Source organism: Triturus cristatus, chromosome 4_1, assembly GCF_964204655.1.
Source record: "Triturus cristatus chromosome 4_1, aTriCri1.1, whole genome shotgun sequence".
Taxonomy (NCBI): domain Eukaryota; kingdom Metazoa; phylum Chordata; class Amphibia; order Caudata; family Salamandridae; genus Triturus; species Triturus cristatus.
Window position 1 is genome coordinate 568335605 of NC_140585.1, and position 27835 is coordinate 568363439.

The following is a 27835-nucleotide window of genomic DNA, read 5'->3' on the forward strand; positions in this document are numbered from 1 at the left end:
ACCTTGCAGTTCCTCAGTACCGCGCATGCACAATGCATCCTCGACGCATGACTTTGCATTGCAACTCCTCGGTACTGCTGCTCTGCAACACACCGTCGGCGTAGGATGTCACATCTCAGCCCCCAGCTCCTCAGAACTGCAGCTGTGCAACACATCCTCGACGCAGGATCTTGTATCTCTACACAACTAGGATTTACGGTACTTTGTTCAGCATGTCTAGCTAAGTCAATGTTTCTGGCCCACGCTCCATCGCCATCAGTCTGAATTTGTGACTTTGTCCCAGTCTGACGGGACTAGATGACAGCTGGCACTTCGTGCTTCTAGACACTGTTTTTAACTAAATCTTTAAAATTGCATATCTCTGGTTCTACTGATTGGATTTTGGTGTTTTGGTCTCAAATGATTTCATATAGGTTACTCTTTTGTCCTAAATTGGTGTGAGCTTTTTCTTGTTTTTTCATTTAATTAAAGTTTGAAGTGCTGAATAAATACTCTACACATCGCCTCAAAGTTAAGCCTGACTGCTTTAGTGCCAAGCTACTAGAGGATTTTGCATAGGTTAATTTGCGGTGTGCTTGTGTTTCACCCTGACAAGAATTGTGGCTGCTGCTTGAGTAGGGGTTCAGTCCCCTCAAACAGTAAGCCAGTTTTCTACAATAGCATAACATAAAAGCGCTAACGTGTCAGTTTCTGGCAATAATGTTTCACATCTTGATTATTGTAATTTCTTTTTATCAAGTACTCTCCATTCTGAAATGCAGGCTCAAACATTTTCAGCACGGCTAACTCTTGGGCTACCTAGATTGTGTCATGCTAAACACAAGCATTTCACTAGCTCAGTGCAAATTACCTTCAAGTATCTGTAATTTAAAGCAGAAAAGGTGGGCTTGTCCAGGGTATTTTCTTTTATTATTTTCTGTTTCCCCCATTAAAAGGAACGTTGTCAATGCTAGAAATATTTTTTTATTTTTCATTTTACGTCTTTCCATGAGCAAGTTCTTTGTTCAGGAGTCTTCCTGGTCTGCTGCCAAAATGCTCTTTCTTTCTCTGTGACTGCATAATTTATTTATACTATGTTACTTTGCACGTGTAACTCGTGTTATTGCTTATGAACTATCCCATATTATGCATAGGTTTTTGGCTGAAGTGCACCTTGGTATTTTGTCACGATAGTTTGATTTTAAAATATGCAAAATGTATATGTGTGTGTGTGCGTGCGTGCGTGCGTGTGTGCGTGTGTGTGTATATATATATATATATATATATATATATATATAGTAGGTAGAATGAGGGCTCAGTTTCTTTAGATGCATAACTTATTCTACAATCTGAAAATCCCTTTCTACAATTCCCTTGTGAATGCAGTTTGATTCAGCCTCAGCGCATGACAGAAATGCATGGTTGGGCCTACTGTTCGAAAGTAGCAGCTGAAGGCTCAATGAATTTATGCACTGAGACATCTAAACCTAAAAATAACTCTGCTAAATGCATCGTGGCATCTTTTCCATTTCCTGATGCAAAATGATTTGTCACAAACGTGAAGAGAAAATGGACGGAACATTGTTTTCGGCTGTATCAGCAATGTATATATGTGATAAACGTGTGTTGTCAGTAAATACACACGTTCATTTAGTATGAGCAGTAGACAAGGAGAACTGAAACGTCTTAGCCCGTGAAATGGAAAATGCATACTTACATCTGCAAGCTGCTTCACCCCACTTGCTTTACTTGCCAGGGATATGAGGTCTTCCTGCATTTTTTCCACCCATGCCTTTATCCTAAGATGAAAGAGAGAGAGAGGGAGAAGTCCCATCAGCTGCAGTACGGATATCAGAAGCACAGATGCTGTGGGACAGATCACCCATGTGGCACATTCTGACTGAAGTCTCTTTCGATTCCTTTGGACTCTCAAGTTTAGACATGCACACTCTCCAACCATCTGCCTCGCGGGCATATTATTATTCTCGCTTTTCAGCTACGTCGAATTCAAAGCAGCTGCTAAGTCAACAAAAGGAGAGAATCCGGCTGCTTGATTGGGAGCGAGGGCGTGTTTAACCTAAGATATTACTCAACATGCCATGGACAGAGTCACGCATTTACACAAAGAAAAGTTTCGCCACAGGAAGTACGATTGCTTTTATTTCAATCACTTGGAATAGGTGCACATGCATACAGTCAACAAGCATTGGCAAAATCAATAGGTCTGGTGCCGGGTGTTAGCCTTTTGACTTTGTTTTTGTCCTGATTTATGCAACGGGAATCTGCAGGGAACGGGTCAATCAAGCAAGAAACATTTGTTGAAAGCAAACACCTATTTTTTAATCTCAAAAGCGCACAATGCCATTTGAGACCGTGGCCCCGAAGGGAAATACTATGCGTGAGGATGTACTCCATCACTCATAATGAATTTAACCAAGGGTTGAACTAGGCTGACCAACTACCCCATCCTGTATGCTTCAGTGGGTGGGAGACAAACGTGGATGGCACAGTAGCAGACAAATGTATGAAGAGGGCTAGCTGAAAGCCCCGAGTATATTATACCGATAGGTTTAGTCAAATATAAACTAGACCTAAAATGGAGTTCTCAATAGGATTATTTATGACCTGCCATAACTTCCCATCCTGTAACAAAGCCCCTTTGCAGCAAGTCCCCTCCCTAACTCTGAAAGGCTCTACATGCTTTGAAGTGAGGCCGAAACAAGGCCACTTAAAACGTCTTTTGTTCCGTAATAATCCAGCGTTGTCTCGACGCACTGATTTGAGATATTGGAGACTGAATGGGTCAGTTTCCTTAACTATTCTTGGTTGTGATTAGATTTTGAACTGCTCCTTCGTGAACGTCCTGTGTACCTTCAGGTTTGTAAAGGTGGACGGTTCGCTTTCATTCGGCTGTGACGGGATATGTTTTGTCACTTACTGGCGTAAAATAAACAAATTATGCACACAAATATTCGTACCTTTCAGAGCATTCAGGAGAAAGAAAAAATAATAGAATTTTGAACTCACATACAACACGCATGCAAGTGACTGACTCCAAGTCACCCTTGTGAGAGAAAAACTGGAGGAAAAGTTAGTTACTGAAATGTATGGGTAAACCAACAATCGAGGTCTAGGGAGTATTATTCTCCTATATTTAAAACAATGAAAATGTAGAATTACTGTTTCAAGCTTTAGATTTCTGGCTGCCATTTTAAAATTATTTTTGCCAAATATATTGTCCATGGAAAAATGTAAACGGAATACGTTTCTCTTTCTGTTATTATTAATACTAGGCAGTGTGGCTTTCTGATTTTAATTAAGATATTTAATTAATTTTCATTAATAAAGTAGTTTGCAGCGTCATCAACGGGATGCTTCACAGAGAAATAGGCTGCATATGAAATGAAAACCAAAATAGACATGAATTTGCTATAGGGGGTAATGCTTTCAAATCAAAATTAAATAAATAGTCCATGACTAGTCTTACAAAATAACAACACAAGGTAGACAAAGGGAACTAATTAGGTGGTAGCTAGGGTGGCACACATATCATACAATGCAAGAGTACCTTTTATAATATATGTAATGTGTATTTCATTTCATTAATCTTTATTTTGGCAATATTTCAGCCATAAAAGATACAAGTAAAACCGTCATTACAATAAGATAATAAAACATTAAAACAGTGGATACAGATTCAAAATCCAGTACAAAGGCCACAGGCGATAGCCACTATTCGCTATTAGAAAACTCCTTTTAGACCACATGGCGAGCAGAAACTTCGATAGGGCAAACACAATATATCCTGCAGTATCAGATTTAAAAATTCTTAATGCAGCTGAACATTTCTGGAAGCCCAGGTTTTTACAGATTGGTACAATCCAGAACTTCCGAGCTCTACTATAAGCAGGGCAAAAGAATAAAATATGGCATTCATTCTCCTTTTCAGGTCCACAGCCTGGGCATTGGGTGACCCTAGAAGATGACCATTTGCTTGTGAGACACCCTATTGGGAGTGAACCAAACCTCCATTGTATATATAGCTTCCTGGCCGCAACAGGGTGAATAACATTCAAAAATTCTTCAAAGGCAAATGCAGATTTAATTTCTAAAAATGATTTTACCATAGTGCCATTCCGAGAGTCGTGCAGCCATATACTGCTGCAGCGTGACCTATAGCGCTCCGTTAGTGATTTCCCTGAGATCTCCCTGCAGGCCTTAGCTGGATTATGCCACAGGGCTGGGAGACCCATTGTCAATAGTTCTTGTTTAACAAAGGTGAGCCATGATATGTTCGCTGCCTTGCTTGAGCTCAATACTTCTTGCAATTCATTTCTATACTGCGAAAGTTCGGGGGTTGTCCATAACCTCCTCCAAAACCTAAGGGGTTTAATAGATAATTCCTCACTTACTGGCATAAAATAAACAAATTATGCACACACATATTCGTACCTTTCAGAGCATTCAGGAGAAAGAAAAAATAATAGAATTTTGAACTCACATACAACACGCATGCAAGTGACTGACTCCAAGTCACCCTTGTGGGAGAAAAACTGGAGGAAAAGTTAGTTACTGAAATGTATGGGTAAACCAACAATCGAGGTCTAGGGAGTATTATTCTCCTATATTTAAAACAATGAAAATGTAGAATTACGGTTTCAAGCTTTAGATTTCTGGCTGTCATTTTAAAATTATTTTTGCCAAATATATTGTCCATGGAAAAATGTAAACGGAATACGTTTCTCTTTCTGTTATTATTAATACTAGGCAGTGTGGCTTTCTGATTTTAATTAAGATATTTAATTAATTTTCATTAATAAAGTAGTTTGCAGCGTCATCAACGGGATGCTTCACAGAGAAATAGGCTGCATATGAAATGAAAACCAAAATAGACATGAATTTGCTATAGGGGGTAATGCTTTCAAATCAAAATTAAATAAATAGTCCATGACTAGTCTTACAAAATAACAACACAAGGTAGACAAAGGGAACTAATTAGGTGGTAGCTAGGGTGGCGCACATATCATACAATGCAAGAGTACCTTTTATAATATATGTAATGGAATAATAACCCCTTGAAAGCATAAGACATAACGAGAATCAATACAATTCTGTGCTACAAGGACTGAAGGCGGTGTTGCAGAAGAAGACTTTACTGCTCGTTTTTCGAACAACAAAAAACATAATTGGTGTTTGAGAAGGTGTGAGAGAAATCCATGTCTTAGGAGCACACCTCGAGGCATAGAATAACGTGTGCTATTTTTTAAAAGTTTCCTGTATGAAACTATGAGGAGAACATATTCCTCTAGGTAGATTCAGATTTTGTCTCACATTGTTCAGCAAACCCAGGCGTATGGCTTGATGAATAAGAAATGGCAGTATATTGATACAGATGGCTGTAAAGGAAAGCCACTGTGGCCATCCTGACAATGGGAGTAACGCCCATATAATTTATTCTCTTTGGCTAGACTTATCACTGATTGATTGGGGCTAGATGGATTTTTTAAATAAAACGTGTTAGGAGAAAATATCCATTCCATAATCGGCCTTGCAAATGACTAGAGTCACAACCATAAGAGACAACGCGTTTGATCATGCAAACAGTTTCCAGTAATATTGTGCATTTTTGGTTAAGTTATTAGAGTTTCGATGAATATTACGTCTCCTATCAATAAAATTCAAATGGACCATGCTGCATGCTTCAAGTCAATGTCAAGCATGCCAGTCTACTTGAAAATGTACCCAGCAATTTCATATTTGTTTTGAACTTTATAATTGGGTGATACTGTTACTCATACATGCGTAATGTAATCATATTACATTGATCAAAGGCAGGCCTAGAGACTGTCAAAAGTCTATGCTGTAGCAGAAGGGAGGGAAATGGTTATATTAATTGAATAGTGATGTCTTTATCTGTGCTCATTAAGTCGTTCTTTCATTTCAAGTTGGAGTTGGGGCAAAAACTGACCTGGGCAAAAAACTCCAATCTCAGCCTCTACACATGTGTGCATGGAGCACACATGTGTGCAAGTGTGCACACATGTGATACACACTTGCTCTAGAGACAAGATTTGCTTTCTACAGTGAGTGTTCTAGATTACCAAATCTACAGGTGAGCTAGAGTTCTCAGACAGTGCAACAAAGAAACGAGCAGCAGAGGGTGCTCTGTGCACCTACGCACAGGTGCAGAACCGAACTAAGCATCCACCTTTGTACAGCTCCAAAGGACCAATTAGGATCCAAGTTGTTTTAGTAGGTAGGGGAATTTGCAGATTAAAGCCTGATTTATGAGAGGCCATTTAATTCATATGGTGCCAGTATGGCACTTGCTCACCCAATTAGAAATATGAGATCCATAAGGTCACCTCAGATCTATATACTTTCACCCACAGATTTTGGCTTCTGAATGCTCTTGAAATCCCCATGTGAAACTCTGTGGGAAAATGTGGATCCTGGTTCGATTCCCCTTGTAATTCCTAATTTCTGGACGGACCCTCATGATTTTACTAGTAATCCACAATACCTCAGAGGTGGGCGGGTTAGGTTTATGGGGTGCGAACAGGGGCGTAACACAGGGCCCGAAAGCCCCTGTGGTGTGTGGGGCCCCAAGCTCCAGGGTGGCCCGTCAGCACAGCACTCTGGATGCAGAGCTCCTGATTGAGCCTGGAGGGAACCCCATCACGTGCCCTGCAGGGAGGCCCCCTCGAGTTTCATTACGCCAGTGGGTGAGAAGTTTGGCCCACTTGAATGAGGGCCTAGGTTTTGTAGGTGGTTGTTATTAGACTTCGGAACCTAGTTGCCCAAGTGCTTTTGTAAGGCCAAGATTTCTCCAAAATGTCAACATCCCACCATTCTTTTTAAAACAAAGGCATAAGAATGCGGACCTGCAACTCCCTGAAGAACTAGAATATTATTCAGCTCTAATTTTATCTGCTTTTTTATTTACAAATTTGACTCTGAAGTAACTTGATGCAGAAACTATAAACCATACCATAACACTTGGAGGCAATCATTTTAATTTAGCCAAATTTAATGTAAATTAAAAGGCTTGCAGTAAATTAATACATACTAGAACATACATATAAATAACTAATGAATGTTCATATCCCTCTGGAGAAGGTAATACACTGCAGATGAAGAGCTCTAACGTTTGCTGATTTAAACAATAGACCCAAGTTAGAAAAGATCAGTACCCCGAGGCACCATATATGTAATGAATGCTTTAAGCCGATAAACCTACTGCAATGAAAAACAATTCACTGTCCTTGGAAATCTGCAGGATACTTTCAGCAGTAATTATTTTACAGGGGTGAAAACTGCTTACATTTGTCAGGCTTGTTGGAAGAGGGTGATAAGTGCAGGAGCAACTCTGAGCAACTTACAAAACGTTGCGTCAATTACAATTTTAAATTAGAGTAAGATAAAAAGCTCAAAACGTCCAGGAGACTATCACATTTCCCAAGTGTTACATTATCTATTCTCCTGCTTGCAATAGAGCCTGCCATCCTTACCAAGGACAAGACACAACAAGCCAATCAGATCCCTCTAGGACAGACAGATCACTCCATAGAACAACACATCTGAATACAGCAACAGAAACCCACAGGACAGTCCCCACACGCATACAACAAGCAATAATTGCTTCTCTCCATAAAAAAACTCATGAACTCTTATGTATGTTTCAACACAACCACCTTCATGACCTCCTGTCATATTTCACTTAGCTGAGAGTAAGTACAACTGAGGTCACAAACAGACGTGAACACCTACCCACTACCTATGCTGAAGGTTAACAGGCAATACTATCCCCTGGGATGTTCCCCTTTCAAAATCAATGAGGGGGTGGGGGGTGCGGTAGTTTACCCAGCGGTCTAATTACTCAAGCACTAACACCTGGAATTGTGTAAACTGGCAGATAGTATCTTGAAAAGAAATTAGGAGTAAACATCACAAATCAAGTATCTAGATCACATAGACATAGAGAAAAGCAATAGTGGAAACAATTTGCTCCTATAGTATACAGAGCACTATAGGGTGCACCGTTTTATTATATGAAAGAATCTCAGAGGCAGGGGTTGGCCATTTTCACAGTAGTTCCTTTAAGGCATTAATTTTAAGCAGAAAATTATCAGATTATTCACAAAGTCGCCCCCACATGGAAATCCTCAATCATCTATGTTTTGCTAACCACAGTTGTTTCATTATGACTTCCCCCTAATACTCATGTTGACTATGACGGTAGTATCTGTTATAAAACAGTTAACTCAGGAGAGTTTCTTTTTAACTTTGTTTATCTTCTAAAGTTTACCCTTCTCCAGACCCAGATTGCATTGGGGTAGGGCTTGAAACTAGTTGACCCAAGAAACAACCCAGGGACATCACCCCAGAGTCTTTCTTCTTTCCCCCTCATTTCAACCATATCAGTTAGAGGAGCTAATAAAAACGTTCTTTTCCAACTAGCCAGGTATTTTTGATTTCCCCACTTCAAAAAAAAAAAAAACTTATTTTTTCCTTCTCATTAGGTTATAAAACCACAAGTGCTCCCAAGTATTCGTAGGTTGTAGCATGCCCCATTCCAAAGCGGAATGGGAAGAATCCTATTATGAAGCATGCCACCTAGGGGTAACCCCGGTGGGCGAGGGTTATTTAAATATATATATATATATTTCCTCCTATAGAAACATCAGGAGTGTAAGAAGAAAAGAGCAAGATTCACGTAGGTCAGAGTGATTTTTTTGGTTTTGTACTACGGCATTGTGAAGGACGAGTCCTCATAAACCCGCCACTAGCTCCCCTATTGTTCATATAGCCCTCGCAGCGTGAACAGCAGCACATTTGAAAGCCACTGTACACTCTTGTTGTGTTAGCAGTGCTCAGGCAGCTGTGGAAGGGAGCCGCCAGCACCCTGGTGGAAGGAAAGTTGAGCTTCTAATTGCATTCTCTGTGTGAGCAGTGATTCAGCAGCAGTGGAGTGCTGCCGCAGGTTGCGCTCAAAGTGGCAGTGGGGAGAAGCCATTGTAGTGCTCCAGACACCGGCAGAGCTGGAGGAGGGTAATCGCTTGAATGGGCCCAGCCTGACCCCAAGATGACTGCCAACCAAAATCTCTCAAAATCGTATCTTTTGGAATCAATCACACAAGATCTCATAAAGGCAATCTTAAGGTCTGTCCATTGCCATTAGGAAAGGACAACACAATAAATTCTAGCTAAAACATGAAAAAGGTTACTGTCGTGAAAAAAAACAAAAATGCATTGTTTTCTGTAAGTTAAGTATTTAATTTGTGGTAATACAGTGCAATGTTGAGATGCAAAATAGCTGTTAATACATTCAATACAAGCACCCCATAGAAGATGAAATGAGACACCAATCAGTCAATAACCTGAAGTAAATACTCCGGGTGGATTCTTAGCTGTGTCTGTATATTTCAAAGGATGTGTAACAGTAGGTCTGCTAAGCAGCTAAAGCTGTGGGTGGCAAGCTACATTAAAAAAGTAAACAGTTGCGGTTGTGCTGTGCTGCTGGGCATGGCGAAATCCAGTTTCTGTGAGAAAGCAATGCTTTAAAGTGCATTTCTAATTTCATGTTTAAAGGTTCTATGAGGAAGATAGTTTTCGGTGTGAGAATAGTTTTTGTGCTATTAAAAAAAGTGCAAAAACACACAATCTCCACAAGCAGCTTGCTGTGAGGGATCATGTTATTCTCAAGCACTCACACAACATTTTTTCAATGAATGGTATGTGAAATGTCAAAATAGAGTTATTTTGGGAATTTTGTGTAACAAAAGTCACACAAAATTACTGAAATTATGTGAGATTATGCAGGTGCAACTGAAATTTCACCAAGGCCTATCAGTAAATGGATGTCAGACAATTAACCAATAACACGAAGGACTTGTTCCAAAGAATGAGGGGTTTAAGTCAAATTTACAGAGTGGTTACAGGGTTAGTCCATGTGGCACGTGAAAATAAAATGGCTGCAGTGGGGGTGACAGGGCCAAACTCCATTTCTACCAGTGAAACTTAAAAAAACAAGCACTGGCATAGCCAATAGGTCTCGTCTTTGGGACCTTATAAGTGCATAACTAAATACTTATAAGGTCCCAAAAGCGAGACCTATTGGCTATGGCAAGCGGCCAGGCCGCCGCGAAAGTGAAAGTGATCACGATCGTGATCACGCTCAAACATCAAAGCGAAGTGAAAGTAATCGCGGTAAAGCATGGCGCGCGTGCCCGCACACATGCACTGTAGCTCTAGGCTGGCCTGGTAGCAGTTTTTGGAGCCCACTCAATAAGTCTCGCCAGACCAGCGCATGCGCTGGGTCAGGCGAGACCTAACAAGGTACACTACTCGGGGGCAGTGCCCCTTCCCTAAAAAAATTAAAATTTCTAACCCAGAGTTGCAAAGTCAACAGTGTCAAACCCTGCTGATGGGTCCCAAGGGAACGTCTTGACTTAGGCTACCTCTAAATTCAGTTCAGCCGGAATGGAAACTGACAATGACTCAACTACACTTTCCATTGTGAATCCTATCTGCTTATGGAGTAGGAGGTCATTAGGTTCTGCTAACAAGTAGGCCTTGGACCAAGTAGGTCTAAACTAAGAGATGGGAAGATGCATGCATAAGTATTCAACTTGGGTTCACAGTCGTGTTAGCAGACTGGACATTAGCAAAAGTCAATATCTACTGTTGTCAAAGATGACAGTTTATTTTACCCAGCAACATAGTTATCTAGATACCAGTTTCAAACCATACAAGGAAAGTATTTATAGCGCTCATTATCCTTTATGTGGTACGGTCAGTTGGTTTGAGTTAAGGCTAGATAGGTCAAAAAGAGAAAGGGGTCCCTCAAGGTTACAGATCAGGGCAGAAGGTTAAGGTGGTCTCAGATCACCCTGGAATATTTCCTTGCAGCTAGTCTCAAAAATGGTGGAAGCACAGTAATAGGAAGAGGCTTCTAGTAAGATACACATTATATGAGCTATGAGCAAACATTCTATGTAGTCAAGACAATTCATGTAAGGCACGTTCAAGTTTGAAATAGAGAACTTGAGAAACAATAAAGGATTTTCTGGCTGTCAGAAGGGTGTGAAAGATTCCTCCCTTCCTGCTAGGTATGACTTCAGAAGAGTGACTTATTTGTTTACCAAATTAGACTTTTAGATCTATTACAGCCACAGAAATATAAACACTTCATAGATTTAGATTCAGGTGCTATTAAAGTGTAATAAATATTTATAGCATGCAATAAATGTTTAACTTCAGTGTTTATATAACATCGCGGATTCTGTAAATTACCTTTATAGCGCAGTTGCAACTGAATGGATGCTGAAAAAACAACTAATGATGAAATTAGGTATTTCCCTTCTCTATCTAACCCAAGGACACAACTATCATTCAAACTTCACACCGATTTCTAGTCTACTTTGCTTACTAGCCACAGTTTCAACCACTTTTGAATGTGGGAAAGCCACAGGTAAAAAAAGAACACCATTAGCTGTTGTTGAAAAAATTGATAATGCTCTTTTTTTTTCTTTTTCTTTCAGAGTCTTATATAGCGCAAACTTGACCCAAATCCAATCAGGTATCAGAGTGCTTTATATAGCACCAGTTACGTTGAGATTAAGTGATTTGCCCAGAATCACAGGATGTTCAGCGTCATTACCGAGACTCGGACCCAGTTCCCCAGGTCGAGCGCCCTAGCCGTTAGGCCAACTCCTCTCCCCTCCGCTTGTTTTTTTAAATTCTTCAATCAATCAAACAATAAAAACTTTATTCGCATTTTTTAATAAAAACCATAAAAGTCAGAAGTACTTCACCAATACACATAAAAATTTCAAAAGTCAAAGATACTGCACCTAAACACATAAAAAACACAATAAAATTAGGTAAGAAATATACACAAAGGCTCCATGTCCCATTCTCCCCCATCCCAGGTGATTAATCACACGTTGCTCTAAGCCTTGTTTGCCGCCTTCAAAAAGCTTAGAACATGCCATCCGATGTTCCCTGAGAGCATTAATAAAAAGGTAAAAGCAGGTCACACTTGTTTAAAATTGGCCTGTTTTAAAATAGGGATTAAGAATGATTTCCTAGGCGTCTTAGAATTACTACAAAACATTAAAAAAGGAAGCATGTCCTGTGGAGATGTGACGTCGCAGCCACAGGGCGTCAAGATCTTGCCTTTCTTGCTCACTCTAGGGTGAGCAAGAAGAAGATGGAATAAATCAAGGCGAAGTCTGGTCAATAATAAATGGTCATATGAGCAAAGGAGCCCTGAAAGGTAAGGTTCCATGGAAGGTGCTCTTTTCAGAAGGATGTGTCTGCGCACACAAGGTTACCTTAACTCACATTCTTCACTTTCCATAGCCCTCAGTCTAAAAAATGACTCCTTTACTCAAGGCAGGTCTTTCCTACTAATGATATCGGAGTACAAAAGATGTCAGGCCTACCTAATTTCCTGAATCCATCCTGTATAGTTGAACCAGGATGTATGGTGAGTACCATCTAAGCAAAGACAGTCCCTTAATATCTCCTTATTGAGGGTGTTACCTTCACTTAAACAAACTTTAAACCAGTAGAATAAAGGGTGAAAAGACAACAGACCTCTCAGGTAAGGCACATTCAGTTTGTTATGGACAATATAAGTGGCAGTACCCTGTGGGACACATAACGCACTTCTCAAAAATGTATTTTCCACTGTTCAAAGGTCCTCATGGGTGGGATAGCCCCAGATCTCACTACCTTGCACCGCCTTAGATATGCACCTAGATCAATGTATCTGGAATAGGGCACCTATAGGCTTTTTTCCCAAATGGGAAGCAAAATTAAAGGTAGCTGTATTAGGCGTACGAGACCCCCTGTTTACTTTTTTTCAAGAGCTCCAATTTAGCTTGGTATCCAACCTAATTCCTAAATAGGAGAAGGCATTTGTCTTAGGGAATGGGATGGTCCCTACCTTAAAATTAAAGGATTTAGATGACCTGTGATCTATCTGCATCATGTATGACTTGGAATTAACTAGCAGGTCCCAGTCTTCCGTAAAGGATACAAAGGAGTTAAGTAATGGTTGCAACCCCCTCGCAGTCCGAGCCATAAGGACCACATCATCCACTTACAGTAATACAAGCAGGCCATGGCAGCCCACCTGGTGAACATCCACCTGTATGGCTACCAGATTCTTCTCTAGATTGTTAATATATAAGTTAAATAAAAAAGGAGCCAATATGCATTCCTGTCGTACACCTCAATGGATCTGCAACTGATTGGTTACTTTACAGTCAGGGAACCACCGTTTTTGTATCCCTGTGGTGATCCTGTAAAAAAGTGGACAGTGTTAATGTTAACTCTCATGCACCAAAGTGTCTCCCATAATTCGATTCTATTCACCCAGTCAAATGCTGATGACAAATCCATTAAAGCCAGGTAAATCATGCCAGAACACACAACTGTATATTTGTTTAAGATCATATACATGTTAAGGCATTGGTCCACTATGGACCTCCCAGGGCGGAAGACATATTGAATATCTGCCAGTCTATCGTTTTCATCCGCCCATGTGGTTAACCTCTTCAATAAAATGAGACCCACCACCTTTACCGCTGAGTCCAACAGAGATATGGGCCTATAACAAAAAGTGCTATCCCTGTTTACTTTCTTAAAAATAGGAATTATGGTAGATATGGCCCAAGAGGTAGGTGGGGTGTCTCTAACAGCTGCGTTAATCGTATAGAGGTAAGTATTGGCACCCACAGCTGGGGATTAGATAGAAAGAGGTCGGGTGGTATGCCGTCAGGACCAGGGGCCTTGTTTCTGGACAGTCACTCAACACCTTTTTTAACCCCTTCGGCATTAATAACAAGAGCCAACTTTCCTACCCCTAAACATTCCACTGGCCTAAGTTAATTTTGACTAGAAAACATTTCCTGGAAGTGTTCAACCCACTCCTCCTCTGTTATATGTGCATCGAGGGCCAGCCCAGCATCTCCTACCAGAAAAGGGCTATTGACTAGATTCCAGAGCATTTCACTGTTTTTTAGGGTACTGGCCTCCACAAGCTTGGTCCAAGCCTTGTCCCTAAGTTCGGCCTTGCGTCTCGCTAGTTCTCCCTTATACTGACTGCGACATGCTTTCTGTAGGACTGGTTCCCTGGGTTTGGTACCTAATGCTCTCGCAATTCCCTTGCTGCTCTAGAACAGTTACAGTCAAACAATCTTGGGGTGTGCTCGTGTAGGTGCCTGGGTGGCTCCTTTAGGAGGTCCCCAATAGCACAAGAAATAGACACAAATGCATCAAGGATGCGCCCTGGCGCTTACTGCCCTTTTCCTCAAATATCAAGTTCCCCATTACACCTAGCTGCAAGGGACTCATACACAGATTCTGGAGTGATCTGGGCCCACTTTAACCTTCTTCCCTGATCTGTAACCTTAAGGGCCCTTTCTCTTTTTGACCTATCTAGCCTTAACTCGAATGACTGACTGTAGCACATAAAGGATTATGATCGCTATAAATACTCACCTTAATTGAAAACTCCATCAAAAAGGGGAGAAAGGGAGCAGACACATAAAGTCAATGTAAGATGCACACCCACTCCCTGAAAAGGTGGGGACCGGGGTCCTCACTTTACGGTCCACCTACCACAATGCCATCGTCAGATACAATTCTTCCACTAATAGGTTAACTAGTTCTCCCTGCTTCGTGTGATCTACATGCCTTCCCGTCCAACGCGGACATCCTGTATTAGGAAGATGTAACTCAGCTGGGTCTCTCCATAGATGAAGATTAAAATCCCCCCCGATCATAAGGAATGCATTATGATTAAACATTGATATCATACTGTAAATAATCACACCTAGCTAGAAACAGTACAAACATCTAGGGCAGTAACAGAGTTCTAAAAGTTTAATAACAGCAGCTTGTCTGACCACTGTGAAACTAACAAAGCCTGCACACAGGAATTGTCCATTGGCAGCACCTTCATACAACAATTAATTGCTAAGGACCCAAAGGTAATCAGACCGCCCATATATCTTCCAGCCTTTGATGGAATTGCGGGCGCAAAAAAGGTCTTGTTACCCTCGAGAAAACTACTGTTAGTGATGACCCATGTCTCCTGAAGACAAATTACATTAAAACCTTTTATAAAAGCACACCAATTAGGGTCACTCCTCTTACTAAGTATCGCAGCAATGTTCCACAGCACATATTTACATGCCTTTCCCTCTCTGGTACCAATAGGGGCTGGAGTAATCAAAGGGACAATCAATGGAGATAACTGTACCGGATCTTTATCCAAAAGTCAATCACAAGAATCCAGGGGAGCAAATGAGTTGAGAAGGGGGTTATCTTGAATCGTTGACTGTCTAAAAGGCTGTAGTCGCAGGGGAAGAGCCAGGTGAATTCAGACATTCCCTTCCCCAAGTGGTCTTGTTCTACTTCAAAAAACTATAAACGTGTCCCAAGGGGAGGGCAACTATAGATGAGACAGGGCTGCGGGAATTATTATGAGTGACTGCGTGCAAAACCCTGTCTACTAGGTGAGACCTGTTAAAGTTAATCACAATCCAGTCTCCTTCCATATATTTACTGGATTTCCTAGCCCATGAAACTCTTCGAACCATGTTGATAAAACACTCCATTCTTAGAAGTGTCTCCATCCAGCACTCCATCATTACCACCAAATCTCCCTTAGTTACAGTTGGCACACAATGTACTGTTTGTGCCAGCCTCTCTGCCCTGGGGCGTTTTGCTTTGCTCTTATCAAGGGGCCTTTTCGTTTAACTCCCTTGCCTAACCCAGTTTCCATGTGGCACAGGGTCAAGATTGATTTGCATATGGCTGGGTCCAAACTGGAATGGCATGGTGAGCAAAAAAACGATGGATTAAGCCCAGAACTCTGTACTGGGGTGAATGTATGACATTGTTCTACATTCTGTCCATCAACAGTTCTTTTTGCATTTGTCACCCCGAGTGGGACGGGTATGCTCAGACGTGAGTCCCGTGCTCTCCATGCCACTGGAATCAAGCTATCCTGGCTGAAGAGGGGTGATACCCCGAAACCGGTACTAGGATGCTTGTTTCCAGTTCAGGGAGGACCTGGCCTGGCAGTTCGGGCTGGACTGTTCCCATGTGGCACAGGGTCAAGACTGATTTGCATATGGCTGGGTCCAAACTGGAATGGCATGGTGAGCAAAAAAACTATGGATTTAGGCTCAGATCTCTGTACTGGGGTGAATGTATGACATTGTTCTGCATTCTGTCCATCAACAGTTCTTTTTGCATAACCCAGTTTCAAGCCTGCTCCTTGGCATAGGGTTGAGCCCCGCACCCATGTCACAGGTGTTCCAAGAGGCTGGGCAAGATAATAAGTCCAACCCTATGGTTGGTGATGCCACTCCACCTGGTCCGGATCCTACGTCTGCCCCTAGTCCACTGGTACTAGAGCTGGGAAGCAATGAACCCGGATTTAATTCTACCTGAACTTCCAGCTAATCTAAACTGGCCCTTGAGGTGCCAGGTAGGCTGGGGTGATGACCAGAGACTGGTGAGCGAGACAATTTACGGGCGAGAAGCTCAATGTCCTTGTCAATAATCCCCACTGCTCTTACAAGGAAAGCGTCCATAGTAGTACCTTGTGGTGGGGGGTGCACCAACAAGAGTTAAACCCCCCCAAAATCATGCAGGTTGGCCCAATAAATCACTATGAATTGTTGCAATATCATGCACGACCATACAAATCCCAACCAGCACTGATCCTCCTCCGACCAGCACAAGTGGCGATGAAAGGATCCACGGGACTGTTGGATGAGGCACACTTATTTAATAGCAGCTTCTCAACAAAGGCTGCTGCCCCGCGACACTCCCACAGAACTGGATCCCTCCTCAGAGTGCGGCTCTACAGATCAAGATGGGAGGGCCCAGCCTCATTCTGGCTCTGACGGGCGCAGCACCCAAGTGGCAAACTGGCAACAGCACAATGATCTGCTGGCAGCAACCCGGCAGCGCATCCCGCACTGTGGGAGTCCTCGCGGGCTGTGTAAGGCATGCGGCCCCTCCTCCTGTGCACAGCCTTCTGGGGGTTGAAGTCCCTCTCAGCACCCGAGTGGCAAATTGGCAACAGCACGACGATCAGCTGGGGTAATGAAATTAGGTGTTTCCCATATCTATCTAACCCAAGCACACAACAACTATTATTCAAATTTCACACTGGGTTCTAGTCTACTTTGCTTACTAGCCACAGTTTCAACCACTTTTGAATGGGAGAAAGGCACAGGTTAAAAAAAGGACACAATCAACTGTTGTTGATAAAATTGATAATGCTTGTGTGTTTTTTTTAATTCAACATCTGGTCCAGTTATTATAGGGGGGCTTTCATTGAAATATTTAGAGTAACACAACAGTGGCTAAACAAATATTAGGTTCAATGATATTCACATACTGACCTAGTCATTGCTAAGTATCCAAATGATGTACAAAGACCTTCTAGAGATGCATAATTATGACAACGGTTAAAAATATACATTAACACTACAATTACTAAGAGAAGGCAGAGAAGAAGAACCCAAGAGAAGGAGACCCTACAGACCTAGCCAAAACAAGCTGCCTAGATTTGTAGTGCATACAATGTTTACAAAACAATTTTATAATAATAGCAAAAACAATGTAATTTTACAAATTTAAGGTGAAAACAAAAGCTAGCATAAACAAACATCTATCAGCCAATGATGCACAAGCTGTAACAAAGCCATTGGTTCAAGATGAGCATTAATCATTCAAATATCATATTGGTGAGAAAGCATGTTATGTAGTCTTCTTGATGACTATGATGTAGACGTGTTATTAAATTTCATGCTAGCAACATTTTGTGGTTCAAAGCTGGAATTAAAGATGGAAAATGTATCACCTGTGACATTAAGCATTTAATGAATGGAGAAATCATGTGATCTTCCAGGTCAAATAGTCAAAAGATACCCAGCTAAAACACAAGACATCTGATTTAGGTGCCCAATGGATTCTGTATGTAGCAAAATTCTATGCTGTGATCTCAATCCCAGGGACCATTTACACCAATTCAATCTCCGATAAATTAAACAGCGAGATTCATCCGCACTTTCATTTCACACCTTTTAATTAGGTAAGAGATTTATTGAATGCAATGGAGTATTCATCATCAAAAAGTAGCACAGGGTTCTGTCATGTTTTTATATTATCAAGAGGGGAACATTTAAGCTTTGAAATAACCAAGCTGACTTCATCATTTTTGATAAAACGTTTGCTTATGGTTTGCGAGAGTACAAAGACTTTTGTGTAGAGTCAGTTTACTGTGACATGTAGTCCCAGACCAGATACGCAGGAATAATAATATTTGTAATGATAAATACTGCATTGCAGGACTTCTGCTTTCAAAGCATTCTCAAATGAATATTGAATGCACATGACAGTTGTAATTATAGAGACTTTTTCTGATCAGCCATTTGGGTCCATCAAGCCACAGAGCTATTCAACAGATTTCACATTTAGAAATGAGTCAGTGCAGCACCATTTTGAAAAGAGTTTGTCACTTTTTGTATGCATTTCTTTCAAGGACATGTTTGTGGACAGCCTTCTACCAAAGATGCATTTTGGAATGGTTCACAATGCAAAAGGATCCGAACGTATTACCTGTCACAGTCTATGTTTTAGCATAAACGATGCAGTATTGAATAATTCAGTATAAAAATATATTTAATTTTTTATCAATGCTCACGAGCATGAGTCCCGCCCGTAAGTGCCTAAGAAAAAATATCTTTTTTCATAAACTAATATTGAGTGACATTATGCGCCTAAATAAGAAAAGGTTCTCAATGTGCGTTGATTGCCTCTGCAGTGCTGGTAAATGCTCGTTGAGTACTCCAGGCTACACTTCCAGGATACATCAGTGAACTGAGACACAATCTGAATTCATCAGCATGTTTAAGGCACTTTAAAACAGGTCCCACTACCTCCACATAATATAAAGAACCTTTCATGAAAGTTGGCAGATAATCCAAAGCAACTTTTTTTTTTACTGATGTTGTTCCACACTCCCGATTTGAATTGGGATGTTTGCTCACATTCATTAGTTTAGTTTGTGCCTGCTTGAGCAGGCATTAACCATTCAGTATTAGGAACTCTTCTTTGATAGACCACTCCAAGGGATTTACATCCAAATAAGGATTATTGCATGCTCAGTCCCTTGCCTCCTCTCTCCACAAAGTCTACACGGTCACTTGGACCAATGTTTCCTCAAGAAGCAGAGCTGACAATGACTGCTGGCACGCGCAATCAAGGTAACGCACTGATGCCTGTTGTCGAAAGCATTCTCAACATTGCTCTTCATTTCCCATGAAGCCGGCATAGCAAATAGACATAATACCCCGAGCCAGACTGTGTTCCGCTGTGCAGTACTATGCAGCCACATTACACCCAGGGTCAGATGCAAATATTTTACTGTGCAGAAAATCCACTGAAATGATGCATTTAGCCAGACATTCGTTGGTATTGTTTATCCTGACGTTCACACCTGTTAGAAAAGAGGATTGGGCTTTTGATTTAGAAGAAGACAGCTCACTTCAATCCTTATTTTACATTTTGGTAGGATTTCAAATTAATATTTCTAAGTTCTGTGACTTGGCCGAATGGTGGCGATCAAATATGAAGATACAACATGTCACTAACACATCCTACATCATGATGACATTGAAGTATAAAATATATTGAAGTTCTTATTGAACTCCTCTTTAAGAAAATGGTTCCATCTTGCTGGACTATACACATCAGTCCTCCATCAACAATAAATGCTTGAATTGTCAAACGTTTGTTAGTTGTTGCATTCTCTTCAAAGGCATCAAAGACGTCCTCAATATAATCCAAAACATGGATTTTAAGTCTAAATCTGACTTGTTCGTAACCCTAGACATTGAGACTTTGTACACAAGTATTCTTCAAGAAGCCTTTTTTTTAAAAAGTACTAAGGGATTCCATCACACCAATTAACTTATTACTAGACTGCGCACACATGGCCCTCACCAGAAACTTTTTCCAATTTGAGGATCAGCACTTCTTGCAGACACAGGGTCATCTAAAGGCAGCACTTTCATCCCAAGCATAGCATGTCTCTATGTTTATGATTTTGAAACAAAAAACATGATAACAACAGTAATCCATAAAACGGCAACATAAAAATATTGGAAATGGTATATTGACTATGTGTTGATGATTTGGACATGTAGTGAATCATAGGCCATGAAGCTTGCTAAATAATTAAACACAAGGGATGATTTTCTGAGACTTACTATCACGACTGTCAAAAAGCAATAACGTTTCTGGATTTTAAGATTTCGGCACATTATAATCGGCTAAAAAGTGTGATGTATTAAAAACCTACTGATTGTTAACAATTTGTTAGGGCATGACAGCTTCCACCTGAAATAATTGAAAGATAATCTGCTGGTGGGCCAGTTCCTTAGACTAAGTAGAAATTGCACTGACAAAAGTGATTGTGAACAATATGCTGACTTGTTGACAAAAACACTGGAGGATAAAAGTAACCCCAACATCCCTATAAAGAGAGTCAGAAAACGAGGTCAAAACAACCTGAGACAATCCCTCCAACAGATCTTTGAGAAACCCAAGAATGAATGTCTCATATGCCTCACTACATACGGGATACATTCCAACCAGGTGTAGACAATTGTCTCCAAATATTGAAGGATCCTAACGACCGGCCCCTTGAATCTAAAAAATAAATATTCTCTTTAAACTGAGGAAATCACTGAGAGAGGTATTGGTACACACCAGACCAAAACCTTCTTCTTCTTTAATCAAACTTACCATTCGGACACTCTGAAATTTGCCCCCAGTGGAAGACTACTACCTATGCGGTCACTGCAACATCTGCCCCTTGACCAAACAAGAGAAGGAACTTGATTTGGGTTTAAGAACACCATTGTCCATGAGGCAACATACTAATTGAGACTCAACCAATATAATTTATGTACTGATTTGCCCATGTGGTCTGAAATATATTGGAATGTCCACCAGGAAGATTCATACTCAAATCAATGAGCACAGGGACACCTTCAGTTGGAAAAAGACAATCACTAAGTTGATACAGCACTGCCTCACCATGGGACACTCAGAGAATGACTTCTACCATCACAAGCATCAGAAAAAAAGTTGTCCAATTATGAACAACGTTAGATCTACAGGCTTATGAGCTCATCTACAGGCATGAACGACGACATCCCTTGGCCCCAGCTCGACAGGAAACATTGTTCCCAATATGATACGGCAAATCAAACAGAGAGCAAAAAGCAAGGAGTTTGCCACGCAGCAATCACAATCATTACTCTTTTACGTATATGGTTCCCACAGCAGCCTTTTAAGCACAAAGCAGATGTGTCTTAATGCAAACTCATTATGCTACATCCGGGAATGAGGTATATCATTTTAAATACAAAGAATACAATTTGAGGTCATGTTGCCTTTTTCCAGGGCCAGAATACCACATAATCACTTTCAAAGGTGCAATACACCCTTACAGGCCTTTCACACTCAATTTGGAGTCTTTGATATGGCTGTTCCCTTTAGAGCTGCAGTCGAATACTCACTCGGACCAAAACTCCCATGATTCTTCCATGATGTACGAGGAACTACATGCAAATACCAATAGCAACTTGTCTCAAAGTCTTTGATGAAACCTGAAAACTTAGCATGATAGGCCAAGAAAAATGTTTGAGAGAAGCAAATCAGAAGCATATTTAACCACAGCTGAAGCATCTATGTTAATAAAAAAGGACTGTTGCTCTTTAAATTGAAATTTTGGATATTCCAAGATGGCCATCCTAGTTGGGTTGCACTGTGAAGGGTTGTAGACCTCCCACATTGGTATTCGTGGAAATTGAGTGGCAGAAGCACTGCTCCACTGCTGTGTGGCATGGACAGAATGCTGTGACTCTCAATGAAGATTGAAGTAATGTGTGCGGTGAACCGGTTCTCGTGCATCAATGTGTCTGCCTCCCATCACTTTGCTGCTTGAGCTCTGCTCTTCAAATTGACTCATAGCTCATTTTATATCAGTGAACTTGGCACGGCCCGGCTCACTTTGCCTCCTACACTCTTCCCTTCACCCTCAACTCGAGCACATCCTTTTGTAAGAGTGTGCCAGGTGTACTATCTCTTACTTTGCCCCTCAACCTCTGCGAGTCTCAATCGCTAATATTGCAGCTGATTGCTAATGTTTCTCACCAAATAATGCTTCAATGAGAGCAAGGTGACAATCCAGGTCTCTTCAAACCACAGTGGTCAGTACATATTGCACGACTCAGTGATTTCCCCAGCCTCACAAACCTTCCTTTGATATCACTTCCTGCTATTACTCCTAACACTCTGCCCTCGCTCCCACACACTTTCATTGCCTCTTCATTAATTATGCACTCACCCATTTATCTAGCCACCTGCCCATGGACTCACTCACTGATCTAACCATTCAGCCTTTAGTCTTCCATCATTATTGTGATCTAGGAAGTGTACGTATTACTCCAGCAACCAGGGGCGGCTACTCTGTAATGGTGGAGTAGTGTTGCCTCACTCATCAGAGTCCGTTACAGAACAAAAAAATGATAATGAAACAATATCCTTTTATTTTTCTGTGACTGGCTCTGACATGCATTTAGGGCATGGCTGGGCCGGGCCATGAAAGGCAGGTGGTGGGCACTTAGAAGTGCACATGTGTGCCCTGCGCCTGCCTTCGCTCCTCATGCGCAATAGGGAGAGATGCAAATTATCATCCTAGCTCACCCCTCATTTCTTCTGACATCCCCATGTCACCCAGACCACGACCCTTCACAATATCCCTGCCGCCATACACTGAAAGTGCGAATGGCGTGCTGAATGCTGCAGGAAAGCATGCAGTGCCTGCAGTAGGAGAAACTCATTAAAGAAAACAGTGCTTACAGACTAAATATGATTTACCATGTAATAACCGAAGTAAAAGGGCCAGTCCTCATGGGAGGATACAAATGAAGGCAGGTCGGTACTAAGGAGGGACTAACAAGCCTACTAACAAATCAGAAGCCAGCATTTATGAAGGACAATGACACAAGCCAATGACAAACATGGGCGGAGGGTGGGTGGTGCTTCAAGTCCATACCCCAATACAGCATGCCTCGCAGAGTAGCGCATGTGCTCCCCAGGCTCGACCTAAAAATAGTGAAACTGTAGAAGAACAATTTTAGGGCCAATAAAGCATATTTAGTTTGAACACCCAGCAGAATGACAGCAAACAGCTTTCGCTGTAAAATTTAGACAAGCATATTTCAGTTTTATAGTGTTGTGCACTCATTTTCCCCTTTATGCTCTAATTTGAAAAAAAGGAAAAATAGTTGATCGTTTTCTTTGTTCATACTTTTCTCATACTTCCTCGACATTTTAATTAGGAAAACTGTGAAAATAAATCAGAAGCCAAAATAAGCATTGGACACTTTCTGATATTTTTGCATTCTTCTAGTAAAACATCAATTTATGGAAACAAAATTATTCAACTAAAAGAAAAACACTGGTCCCTCCTAATTTAATGGTGTAGAGAAAGAGATTCAAGTCACATCATAAAAATTCATCATTGTGGGTTTTAAGAAATAGTATTCACACAATAATGGGCTGAAATGAGGAGAAATGTGATTTGACAGCTAAACGTAAACGTTAGTTTTAAAACCATCCAGTTAAAGCAATGATAAGAGATGGTTGCAACAGGAATGCAATTGGCCTGATTTAGAAGTAGGCTGTAACGATATAATATATGTCACAAAATAAGTGACAACCAATTTTGACATGGGAGTGCAAATTATGCCAATTTAGAAGTGTATAAATTAACCTAGTCTTCGCAATATAAACTTTGTTGGGTCAATTCTGCTAGCGCAAACCGTATGATTAAACAAAAGCGCGCTTATGCCATTATGTCACAGGGCATGTTATATTTGGAAGGTTCCAACACAGTCACCATGGTGGGGATGCAGTTACTGCTGGTGTCAAAAATGTAATTTCCAACTGCCTGAATGAGGTCCACAGTTGATGGAGCAGTAGAACAGAGGTGCCTGTAGGGAGTGAATTTCAACAAATGGGAAGGGAAAACAAATGCCAACACCTAAGAAGACATGAAACATCTAACACCAAATTGTAAAACATATTGTGTAATTCGGAGACTCATTATTTAATACTTCGAGACTATTTCAATTGAAAACATTGTGATTCCACTCATATAAACACTACTTTAAACATTAACAAATGGTGTCACTGGACTTTAATTTTTCAAATGTATCCCTCTTTGTGCTCTTCATTAAAGTCATACACCATGTGTTTGCTAAAAGTAGCAGTCTTAATTATATACGATCTATAATAAATCACTGTAAGAAATTGGGCTCTTGGTTGAGAGGTGAAACCCTACTCAAGCAGGAACCACAATCTTTCTCAGGGTGAAGTCACAAGCAAACCCCAAATTTATCTGTGTTCAACCCTCAGGTAGCTTGGCACAGAGCAGTAAGGCTCAACTTAGAGGCAGTGAGTAAAATATTTCCTCAACACTTCAAACAGTAATAAAATGAAAACACTAAGCAAAAAGAATTCCATACCAAATTTGAAAAATAGAATAGATTTTAATAAATATCACAATACCAAAATGACAAAAATGAAATAATTAGAACCGGAGATATGCAGGTTTAGGTGAAAATAATGCCAAAAAGCACAAAGTGCCAACTGTGAATATCTGATCGCACTAGACGGGACAAAGTCACAAATTCAGGCCATCCACGATGGAGCTGGGGCCAGCTACAGGGACCCAGGCAGGCCCGCTGAACAAGAGTACACTAAATCCTTGTTGTGGAGCATAGCAAGATCCTGAGCCAAGGATGCATAGCGAAGCCAAGGCATTGCGTCAGATCCGAGGAGCAATAATGCTGCAATACGAGGTCCTGCATTGTTGTCAAGAATCCCGCCAACGACGACTTGTGATGAAAAGCCTGGCTTCTAGGATGCATCGCACAACCGCGGCAATGCGTTGCTTCTGAGGAGCTGCAAGGCTGCGGTGCGAGAACCTGCATCATCATCGAGGCTGCCGTCGATGAGAGATTTGTGATGTTAGGACCTGCGTCAAGGAGGCTTTGCACAGAAGTGGTTGTGATGCAGTCCATGTAGAGTGCTTGTGGTGGGAGAATCCTCGGAGCAGAGATGATTCATCAGTTCTGCTTGGGGTTGTGCCACACAGCAAAGATGCATCGGTTCTGCTGGATCCACTGATGCAGACCCACTTCCAAATGGGTCCAGGACGGGGTTGCCACCACATGGCATGGTAGGACTCACATATTGCAGAGTTTAGGTGCTGGGTTCATTGTTGGTGAAGCCTTCTGATCCTGAGGCTCTAGATAGGAGTCCAGCCAACCGGCCCTTGGATTCTATCTGGGGTCCTGGTTTCAAAAGATCCATCTCACCCAGATAAGAAGACAGCAGGCATCAGGGCAACACAGCAAGGCAGCAGTCCAGCAAGGCAGTAGCCCAGGAGGGCAGCAGTCCAGCAGAGTGGTAGTCCTTTCAGCAGCACAGCAGTACTTCTTCCTGGGTTCATTTCCACAGGCCCAGAAGTGTACTGAAAAGTTGGTGTCTGAGGTCCAGGATTTATACCTGAGCCTTCCTTTAAATGGGGTAAGGTTCTTGAGGTTTCCATGCCCTGCCTCAAGACTAACTACAGGGGGTATGCACCCGTTTGACTGGAGGCAGGATGCAGCTCATTCAAGTGGAAGTAGGACTGATCCCAACACCGTCCTCCCATCCTGCCAATGATGGTTCATCCAGGCACACATAAGACCTCTATTGTGTGTGGCTGTCTAGGAGGAATACACAAAGCCCAACTGGCAGCTACACCCAGTCATGTGAGCCTGAGACAGGCCGCAGACACTAAATGGATAAGGCAGGAAAATGCCAACTTTCTCAAAGTGGCATTTTCAAAATTGTAATTTAAACTAAGGGTGGGCGGCATTTGCGAAACTGCCTTTCGCAAAAATTTCGCGAAACCGCAAAAAATCTCCACGAACATGCAAAATTTTGCGTGCTCTCGGAGATTTTGGGCTGATTAATGCGTTGTCTCCAGCAACCATGTGTGTCTCTAACTTTGCCACCGCGCCGATGGGTACCGGGGTCCCTCGAGTGAGCTGTCCATCAAAGTGGGGAAAGGGCGGGAAGATGTTGCACACCACTGGTGTGTGGGCTGGGGCCAAACAGCGGGGCTTCTATGCAGTTCACATGCCTCTTGTTTATAAAGGGTCAGAGACTGACCAGAGCAGCAGATGAGGAGACAGAACCCCCTGGTGTCAGGAAATACACGGGGATTGCGCACGAGAAACTCATGGATGCACAGACCTCCATCAAGGATTACAGCAAATTATTGACGGTAGATATGGGGAGAAATCACAACTGCCTAGCCTCCACCGTGCTCACGAATCATTTGTGCTGATTAATGCGTTACTGAATTTGACCTTCAACTTGGGCACCTGCTTTATTTAAATCTGTTAGTTCTTCCTGTTGAGGTTTAATGACAGGAGCATCGTGCCAGAATGAATCCTGCCCTGCATATTTCCGTTCCGCCACGGATCGCGGAAGTTTTGACATTTTCGTGTTCCGCGCGGAACGCAAAAATGTCGAACTTTCGCAATTTCTACGAGCGGAACGGAAATTGTCGCCCACCCTTAATTTAAACCCAATTTTACTAGAAGATAGGATTTTTCATTAAAATTCCAAAGAAACCAGACCTGAAATGGCCAAATGTTCCCATTTGGAAGTTACAGCTTGTAAGGAATGCCTCTTTTTGCATGTTCACCCCCACATTTTTGGGACTGATGATGCTGGTTTAGTGATTCTGAGAGTGCACAGAGGCTTGCTAACCTGACCTCATGTTTAACCCCTTTCAAAGTGCATATCGAATTTGCTACTCCCTACTTGCAGAAATTGACTTCCTTTTAAGTTCCTAGTATATGGCACCCAGGGCATGTAAGGCAGAATGTCTACCCAGGGCTGCAGCACTGATTCTTCCAATCTGTGTGTGACAAGGTACAAGGTGCAGACTGGAAGGGCAGTGATAACACTGATAACTCAACTTTGCCATTCAAACTAATGGCAAAGCCCCCACTTCTCTTAACAATGTATGTAAGACTCCCCTAAGGAAGGCCTATCTAGCCCTAAGGCAGGGAGCTGTATATCATTAGGTAGGACATGTACATTTTTTAATATGTCTTAACAGCAACACTTCTAAATTGTTGATTTGCTGTGGGAGAGTTAGTAGGCCCATTAGCTACACAGGGTTACCGGCTGACCCCTCTCAGCCCAGCTAACTTTTGAATGGGACTACTTAAATGGGTACTGTAAGGTATCAAATTAAGCTTGGCATTAAACCCGAAGTGATTTCCAAGTTGAATTTCATGTCACTATTAAAGAATTGCAACTTTCAGAAAGTTGCGACTCTGTAACAGTTTGTCGAGGGACTCCACAAGGTCACTGGACACCAGACAGCTTTTTGCCCTACTGGAAGTGGTGCAATTGACTCCCAGTCTTAGAAACAATAGCAGACTGCTACAGGTCAATGTGTCACCTCCCCTTCACAGGAAGCCACGTCTGGGTGTTAGCCCAAAAGGCAAGCTTCAAAGGCAAAGCCACCTTTGGTGGGAGACATCCGTTACATCGCAGTCTTCACACCGCGATACGTTTACAACGCGGCTATTACAACGCAAGTCGTTACAACGACTTGCACTGGATGGCACTATACACTAAGGAATAGTATGATTTACTATTCCAACTCCTT

The 27835-nt window shown here is 41.7% G+C and overlaps 1 protein-coding gene across 8 annotated transcripts in view; it reads right to left on the bottom strand.

The window, feature by feature from the left end:
* The window catches only part of CACNA2D1 (calcium voltage-gated channel auxiliary subunit alpha2delta 1), a 1735709-nt gene that overhangs the window by 1493402 nt on the left and 214472 nt on the right, over nt 1-27835 (bottom strand). For all 8 annotated transcript variants that reach the window (XM_085652892.1, XM_085652894.1, XM_085652893.1 and 5 more), the window contains exon 2: nt 1697-1778. In XM_085652892.1, coding sequence (XP_085509018.1) covers nt 1697-1778 — 82 coding nt within the window. The remainder of the gene's footprint in view (nt 1-1696; nt 1779-27835) is intronic.